The sequence below is a fragment of the Perognathus longimembris genome, chromosome 6 (genome assembly GCF_023159225.1).
Source record: "Perognathus longimembris pacificus isolate PPM17 chromosome 6, ASM2315922v1, whole genome shotgun sequence".
NCBI lineage: Eukaryota > Metazoa > Chordata > Mammalia > Rodentia > Heteromyidae > Perognathus > Perognathus longimembris.
Window position 1 is genome coordinate 82781354 of NC_063166.1, and position 8776 is coordinate 82790129.

Sequence of the window (8776 nt, forward strand, 5' to 3'; positions counted from 1 at the left end):
ACAATGGGTGTGTCAAAAGCAAGCGCCGGGCCTTAAGCCGCCTGCGAACTCGAGGCTGCGGATGGTCCTTCCGGGCAGGGCGGGCCGTCACCCAGGCCCCGGGAGCCAGCAGTCACCCTGTGGGGTGGCCACGGTCACCCCTCCTCCCACAAAGCACTCTGGAATAAGAGAGAGAAAGAGGTTTCCGCCGAACAACCACAGAAGAAGCCGTTGGTTCTGGTGGCCGAGCGGCTTTATAAAGAATTAAAAAGAAACTGTCGCCATGAACTGAGAGTGGCCCAAACTCCCCACGCCCGGGCCACACGGGCCCTGCTGGGCTGCCCACCACGGGGCCCGGGGTCCTCTCCCCCTCTCCCCGCGCACCCCGAAGAACAATGTTGCCAGCAAAGGGAAAGAAAAGAGTAGCCAGGTGCCAGTGGCTCCCACCTGCAATCCTAGCGGCTCAGGAGGCTGAGATCGGAGGGCTCTGGTTCAAAAGCCAGCCTGGGCAGACAAATCTTGAGCCGCCGGAAAGCTGGAAACGGATCTGTGGCTCAGGTGCCGGGACGCCAGCCTGGAGAGAACGCGCCAAGCCCGAGCCCAGAGCCTCGAGTTCAAACCCCAGTGCCCGCACATACCCCAAACCGCAGGAAGCGCACAAGTTGTGCACCGTGGCCGGCCGGGCCAGTTTACACAGGCCGTCGAGCTCGCCACACTTCTTGCACACTTTCCTTTCCAAGTTTCTTTTAAAAGGGAGTGGGACGGAAGCCCGGCTCCCAGGAGCAGGGGGCAGGGCCGTGTGGCCCCGGGGCTTGGGGGCTGGGAGAGAGCAGCGGGCAGAGACCCGCAGGGCGGGGGCAGGGGGAGGGGGCGGGGCGGGGGCGGAGCCAGGGCCAGGCGGGGTGAGGTGGGGGCAGAGCCAGGCGGCGGGAGGGGCGGGGCCAGGGCCAGGCAGGGGCGGGGCGGGGCCAGGCGGTGGGGGCGGAGCCAGGGCCAGGCGGGGGCGGGGCCAGGCGGGGTGAGGTGGGGGGCAGAGCCAGGCGGCGGGGGCGGAGCCAGGGCCAGGCAGGGGCGGGGCGGGGCCAGGCGGCGGGGGCGGAGCCAGGGCCAGGCAGGGGCGGGGGCCAGGCGGCAGGGGCGGAGCCAGGGCCAGGCAGGGGAGAGGCGGGGCCAGGCGGCGGGGGGCGGAGCCAGGGCCAGGCGGGGTGAGGTGGGGGCAGAGCCAGGCGGCGGGGGGCGGAGCCAGGGCCAGGCAGGGGCGGGGCGGGGCCAGGCGGCGGGGGCGGGGCCGGGGCCAGGCGGGGTGAGGTGGGGGCAGAGCCAGGCGGCGGGGCGGGGCCAGGGCCAGGCGGGGTGAGGTGGGGGCAGAGCCAGGCGCGGGGGGCGGGGCCAGGGCCAGCAGGGGAGGGCGGGGCCAGGCGGCGGGGGGCGGATCCAGGGCCAGGCGGGGTGAGGTGGGGGGCAGAGCCAGGCGGGGGGGGCGGAGCCAGGGCCAGGCAGGGGCGGGGCGGGGCCAGGCGGCGGGGGCGGAGCCAGGGCCAGGCAGGGGCGGGGGCCAGGCGGCGGGGGCGGGGCCAGGCGGCAGGGGCGGGCCATAAGGGGCGGGGGCCAGGCGGGGCGGGGCCTCGGGCTCCCTGCTCCCCACCCGCCCCGCGCCGCCCCGCCCCGCCCCCGCACCGCATTACCTGGCAACCGTCGCCAGGCCCACGCGGGGACGCGGTCCGGGTGTCCAGTGGGCAGCGAGCCCAGACCATGGCGCAGAAGCCGATCAGCACCGCGGCGGCGGAGCGCATGAATCTGGTGGCCCAGGACGAGATCTGGTGAGGCCTGGGACCCCGCCCCCCCCACCCCCCACCCCCGCCCTCGGCTGCGCCGGCCCCCGCCCCTCCCCAAGTGCGGGGCGCCGGGCCCGGCTAAAGGTTGGGAGCCGCCGCGGGCCTCCCCGGCCTCCCGGGGCCGCCCCACCGGCTCTGGGCCCCGCCCTTCCAGCCTCAGCCCTCTGGGGAGCGGCTCCCCCACTTGGAACAGGAAGCCGTGTTTTCCAATGGATCCGCTTTCTTCCTGTAGATCCGTGCCGAGCAGAGGTGGAGGGTGGGCTTCTCAATTCCCCTGCCGCCGGGCTCCCGAGCATCGCCCCACTTAGTCCAAGTTTCGAAACTTTTCCCATCAGGGGCGTTGCCATAACGATGCGGCACAGACTCGGGTTCGGCGGCAGGCGCTGACTGAACTAGGCCACCCGGTTCCCTGGTTACCGTCTCTCTCACTCCTACCTTCCCCTCGGATGCCTGCATCAGTGACAACCCATGAAATGGCTGCTTCGTAGGTGTGGGCTCCTTCCCCTAATGAATTCATTTTATAGGCAATTTTATATCACTCAGAAGTGGAAAATCAGTACCACTTGGCACAAAATACATAGCTATTAATTTAAACAAAAAAAAAAAACCCACCACCTTTATCGCCATAGAAATACCCCAGTAGGAAATAGCACCATCCCAAGATCTCTTCTCTCTGCTGGGATGCCACTCTCCTCCTTTATCCAGCAAACTCCTACTCATCCTTCAAGACCCAGATCAGGATTCCCTCCTCTGCGAACGGAGCCTGTCCAAAGCCCTTAGACGGTGACGTCCATTGTCCAATATGGCAACTGAGCACTGGAAATGTAACTGACCCAAAGGGCAATTACTCTAAATGGAAAATACGCATATGGACTTCAAATATTCATACCAAAAACAGATGGCCAGCATTTATATCACATGGTTACTGTTACTTTCCTCTTATACACTATCAAAAAAAATGCAATTACCCCTGTGACTCCTAGTTGAGCCTCTGGGTACAGTTTCAATTAGAAATAGACCCTATGTGAGGGCAAAGAGCTTGGGGGAGAGGGGACCCCTTCCAGATGAGGCTCTTGGGCCTGGGCGGGCTGAGCCAGGCACCTGGGCGCAGTGTTTTGAGGGAGGGACTGGATGCCTCGCCCCAAGCCCCCAGAAGCCACCCCAGAACTGAGCACCCGGGTCACGTGACGCGTCCTGGCCAGGGGCAGTTTGGGAATTATTAAATGCGTGCACGTTCACTAGAGGACACTGGGCCCCTGGGATAGGGGACCTGGTACCCAGCAGGCTCCCGGGGCAGAGTCAGCCCCGTCTGCTCCCTGGGGCCCCCCTTCTGTCCCACGTGCTGGGAGGGAGCGGTGCTGGCTCCTCCCCTCCTCTCCCCTCCCCCTCCCCTCCCCTGGCTCCTTCCTCCCCTCCCCTCCCCTCCCCTCCCCCTCCCCCCTCCCGCTCTCCCCGGAGACCCGATGGAGTGGGTGTGCAGGAAGGGTCAGGACAGGAGCACAGGTGGGAACGGCAGCCAGCCCCCGCCCGTTGCTCCCTCAGGAGATTACCGCCTGCGGGCCGAGTCGGAAGCGCGCCAGAACTGGAGCCAGAAGTGGGGGTTCTTAACCACGCCCTTGGAGGAGGTAAACGGGGGAGCCCTCTGCAAAGACGGGATTAAAGCGCACGTGGGGGGCCCGGGGGCCCTTCCTTCGTCAGGCTGAGGAGCCCTAGCCCCGTGCCGGGCTCCAGCCCCGGCTTCCTGGGCCGCAAGCCCTCAGTGTGCGGGAGAGGCCACCCTGCTGTCACGTGACTGGTCAACCGGCCTCTCCCTTTCCCTGGGGACCGGCAGAGGGTGGGTGCAGCCGGAGGGAGGGACGTGGAGCCCCTCAGCCCAGAGGCCCTGGGCCCTGCCAGGGGCAATTGCCAAAGCCCTGTTTGATTTGGGTTTTGTTTGGTGCCGGTACTGGCACTCGAACTCCAGACCTGTCCCTGAGCTGTTTGTTACTCGAGGCTGGTGCTCCACCCCGCGGGCCACCCCTCCTCTTCTGGCTTTGCGCTGGTTCATCGGAATCAAGAGTCTCCCAGGCTTCCCAGCCTGGTGTGGCTTCAAACTGAGCTCCTCAGATCTCCGCCCCGGGTAGCTGGGATGGCGGGCGTGAGCCGCTGAGTCCTGGTGTGGCCTAAAGCCAGGGACACAAACCCACAAGCCTGCCAGGGCCCTGCGGTGGTAGAAGCTGCAGGAGGGGCCAAGCACATCCCAGGCCCGGGGGAGGCCACGTGTTCTGCCCACGGAGGTCGCCAGCATGAGCCCGGCCCAGGGCCACGTGCGAGGCAGGGCGGGTCCAGGTTCCCCGGGTTAGGAAGGCCCGAGCTCTTGCGCAGCCGGATGCGTGGCTCTGATTCGGCTCTGCTGGGGAGGCAAGCGGCGTAAGGAGCCCTGATTTCAGGCAGCGGAACCCGCACCGGGGTCTCGCCCAACCACCCAGCTGGAAAGGGTGTTGCTCACAATGAGCTTTTTAAAGAAATTCTTAAGACAGTTACACAGGTTGAAAATTGTATGCCTGAGTACTGTAATACACGTGAACGCGTCTATATTAATATTCTCGTGTGTAATTAAAACGGATCTTAAAGAGTTCAAAATCGCTTGAAAAATCCAAGGTTGAGGGTGGGGTGGGGCTCTTCTCTATGGTTTGAAAGGCTGGTCCTGGAACCTTGCTGGCATTTTAAATTTTTTTGTCCATAACCTGAAAATGTGCTCAAGTCACTCCACAGGGGATAGGAATGAGTGGGCCGAGATCAGCAGGTGGCTGGTGTGGACAGTGGGTTGAAGCAAGCAGGCCTGCTAACCAGTTCCAGTCCTTCCTTCCTTCCTTCTTCCTTCCTTCCTTCCTTCCTTCCTTCCTTCCTTCCTTCCTTCCTTCCTTCCCTCCCTCCCTCCCTCCCTCCCTCCCTCCTTCCTTCCTTCCTTCCTTCCTTCCTTCCCTCCTTCCTTCCCTCCTTCCTTCCTTCCTTCCCTCCTTCCTTCCTTCCTTCCTTCCTTCCCTCCTTCCCTCCTTCCCTCCTTCCTTCCTTCCTTCCTTCCTTCCTCCCTCCCTCCCTCCCTCCTTCCTTCCTCCCTTCCTTCCTTCCTTTTCTGTGTCTCTCTCTTTGTGATACTGGGATTGTGAACCCAGGGTCTCATGCTCTGGCTTGGCTTTTTCACTCACGTCTGACGTTCTACCACTTGAGCCACAGCTCCACTTCCAGCTTTTTGCTGGTTACTTGGAAATGAAGAGTCTCAAGCTGGGAGCCTGTGGCTCACACCTGGGAGCTACTCAGGAAGCTGAGCTCTAAGGATCACGGTTCAGAGCCAGCCCAGGCAGAAAAGTCTGTGAGACTCTTACCTCCAATGAACCATCCAAAAGCCGGAAGTGGAGTTGTGGCTCTAAGTGCTAGAACACTGGCCTCGAGGAAGAGAGCTCAGGGACAGCGTCCAGGCCGAGTTCAGGCCCCATGGCTGACAACAACAGTAAAAGTCTCCCTTTCTGCCCCGGCTGCCTCAGATCTCAGCCTCCTGAGGAGCTGGGGTTGCGGGCGTAGCGGTGCCCGGCACTCTGCTGTTTTCTAACTGTGGCACGGGGACTCTTTCCCACCCACCATTTTGAGCCCCACTCCCCGCTCGTGGACGCTGGGCCCAGCCGCGCCTGACGGCGGCCGTGTCCTGGGCTTCCGCGTGTAGCTGATCAGGGGAGAGGAGTTCCCCGCCCCGAAGCCAAGATCCAGCTTCCCGAGAGCTTCCAGATCCGGCCCGTGACTCCCGTGGACAAGTACATCAAGGTACGCACTCGCGCTCAGACCCCCAAGACAGCAGCGCGCCCCACTGGAAATGCCGATGGGAGAGGGAGCGCAAGCCCGCCCTCATGCTGTGGGGTGCGGGGCGGGGGGGGCAGCTTCTGGAACCCACAAGCTCGGTCCAGGCAGGGGCCTCCTGCGGGCTCCGTCCCTGCTCTGGCTCTGTGCTGATGGGAAGAGGGGGCGGGGGTGGGGTCTGTGGACGTGGGGGGGGGCTGGGGTATTGGGGGTCTGTGGACATGGGGGGGGGCCGGGGTGGGGGTCTGTGGACGTGGGGGGTGGGGGTGGGGTTTGTGGACGTGGGGGGGGCCTGGGTGGGGTCTGTGGACGTGGGGGGGCCTGGGTGGGGTCTGTGGACGTGGGGGGGGCGGGGGTGGGGGTCCGTGGACGTGGGGGGGCCTGGGTGGGGTCTGTGTACGTGGGGGGGGGCCTGGGTGGGGTCTGTGGATGTGGGGGGCAGGTGGGGTCTGTGGACGCGGTGGTCCGGGTTGGGCTCTGTGTGGACGTGGGGGGTGGGGTTGGGATCTTTGGTCGTGGGGGGCCGGGGTGGGCTCTGTGTGGACGTGGGGGGGTGGGGTCTGTGGTCAATGGGGGGCCGGGGTGGGGCTCTGTGTGGTCGTGGGGGGGTGGGGTGGGGTCTGTGGTCGTGGGGGGCGTGCGGGTGGGGTCTGTGGACGTGGGGGGGTGGGGGGTGGACGTGCTCTTACTCAGGCATCCCTGTGGCTCCGGCTCCGGCGGGGCCGCTCGCCGTGACCATGGGGGGGGTGGGGGGGGAGGGAGGGCGCACCGGCCTTGCGCGGCTGCCCCTGCGGGGCCTCTGCAGCACCCCTCCCCTCCCCCGTGTGGGGGCAGCTGTGACACTTTGGGGAGCTTTCCAAGGCTGCTTCCTTTTTTTTTTTTTTTTGACCAGTCCTGGGCCTTGAACTCAGGGCCTGAGCACTGTCCCTGGCTTCTTTTTGCTCAAGGCTAGCACTCTGCCACTTGAGCCACAGCGCCCCCTCTGGCCCGTTTTCTGTATATGCGGTGCTGGGGAATCGAACCTAGGGCCTCGTGTATCCGAGGCAGGCACTCTTGCCACTAGGCTATATCCCCAGCCCAAGGCTGCTTCCTTTAAGGCTGGCTAGAGACCCAGTCAGGGTGTCCAGGGCTCTGCTCCGGCTTCCCTCACCCTAGGCCACTTGCTGACTCAGAGAGTCCTCCCCCTGCTCCTCCCCTCCCCAGGCCTGGCCTCAGGACCAGGGTTCTACACGAGAGGCAGCCTCCCCTCCCCCTCCCCCTCCCGCCACCTCCTCCCCCTCCCCCCTCCCGTCCGCCTCCCTGACTCCCCGGTGAGAGTGAACTCCCGACCCTGCGCATCCGTGCGCCCTTCACATCATTCCTGCATTAGAACCAATGTTCCTCGTCACTGCCTCTGCCGCACGCCCCCCACCTCCGCCCCGCTCCCTCCCTCCCTCCCGACGGCTCCCGGGCTGTCCAGGACGTGGGGGAACCGAGCTGTGCCTCCTCCTCTCACACAGAGGCCGCTTTCCCTTCTGGTTTGTTAATGAGATTCGATTGCTTCCCATTGCTGCCGTCCTGCAGCGTGGCAGTGTGTGTGTGTGTGTGTGTGTGTGTGTGTGTGTGTGTCTGTGTGTCTGTGTGTGTCTGTGTGTGTCTGTGTGTGTCTGTGTCTGTCTGTCTGTCTGTCCATCCCCATGTGTCCTAGAGCCTTCTACACCAAACAAGATTTATAACCACCAGGATTCTATCTGGCAATGTTGTTGTTGTTCTCATTGCTTGTTTGTGCTGGCCCAGGGCTTGAACTCAGGACCTGGGCACTGTTCCTGAGCTTTTCCACTCGAGGCTAGTGCTCTGCCACTTGAGCCACAGCTCTGCTTCCAGCCTTTTGTTGGTTCATTAGAGATCAGAGGCTCACAGGCTTCCTGCCTGGGCTGGCTTTGAACCGCGATCCTCACATCTCAGCTCCTGAGTAGCTAGCATGACAGGCGTGAGCCCCTCCCCCCGCCCCCAGCTCAGTGTCAGCCTCTGCGGGACGCCCCTTGGGTCCCCCTGGCCCCGGTGACCCCTGCCCTGCCCTTCCTCCGCAGGTGCTGCCTTCGCCTCCCGTCCCAAAACCACCCAGGGCTTCATCGGCTGGCGCTCGGGGGTCCCGGACCTGAACCGGAACCTGGACTACGACCGCGAGGTCCGCAGCTGCAAGGGCGCCTACGCCCGCGAGCTGTGCTGGCCCGATCAGGGCTTGAACTGAGGGGGGCCCGGGGGGAAGGCCCAGGCCTCGGGCCCCCCCCAACGGTCCTGAGGCACGCCCCCCTTTTCTGTAGCTAGGAAGACAGAAATAAATAGCGTGCTTTCGCGCGCGTGCTTCGCGCTCCGGCCGTGGAGGGGTGACGTGCTTTCAAACATTTGTCTAGACTTCTCCAGAACCTTCCCTGCCTCCCCCACTCGCCGTCAGTGTCACAGCGGCCGAGGCCCGAGGGTGGAGGCTCGGAGCCAGCCGGGCGGGGAGGTCGGGGAGACGCTCACCCCCACACAGCCGCCCGGACCCCAGACGCGGAGCCGAGCCCGGGGGTGGAGTGCCGCCGGCCTCGGGCACCAGGAGCTCGGCGAGTTCAAGCCTCAGGTCGGGCACAGGAGCGGGCCCACGCCCGCAGGGAGGCCCAGGCCCCGGGGAGGGCGCTGACCCGGAGAGGGCACCTCACACCAGGGCGCGATGGCGAGGGCGCCATGGCCGGGCTAAGACGGCCGCCCAGGGCCCAGCGGCCTGCTCAGAACCACACACAGGGAGGGGGCGAAAAGCCATCGCGGACCCCCAGGTAGCGAGGGCGGATTTCAGTCCCCCCTCCCTCTCCCCCTCCCCCCTGCCCCTGTTTGCAGGGATCCACTGAGAAATGAATATAGCCCAGCTCTGCCGCCCCTCCCTCCCGCCTCCCCTCTCCTCACCACCCCCCTCCCCCTGGCCCCCTCCCTCCTGGCCACCCTCCCCCTGGCCCCCCTCCCTTCTGGCCCCCTCCCCCTGGCCCCCCTCCCCCTGGCCCCCTCCCCTCCTGCCACCCTCCCCCTGGCCCCCTCCCTCCTGGCCACCCTCCCCCTGGCCCCCTTCCCTCCTGGCCCCCCTCCCCCTGGCCCCTCTCCCCCTGGCCCCCTCCCCC

The 8776-nt window shown here is 65.3% G+C and overlaps 1 protein-coding gene across 1 annotated transcript; it reads left to right on the forward strand.

Annotated features, from left to right (window-relative positions):
* Positions 1–1731: 1731 nt before the first annotated feature.
* C6H20orf85 (chromosome 6 C20orf85 homolog) lies at positions 1732–7875 on the forward strand. The gene is given in 6 exon segments (XM_048347513.1): positions 1732–1804; positions 3360–3439; positions 5515–5551; positions 5554–5612; positions 7715–7730; positions 7733–7875. Coding segments are annotated over 6 exon segments (408 nt in total).
* The last annotated feature ends 901 nt before the right edge of the window (positions 7876–8776 follow it).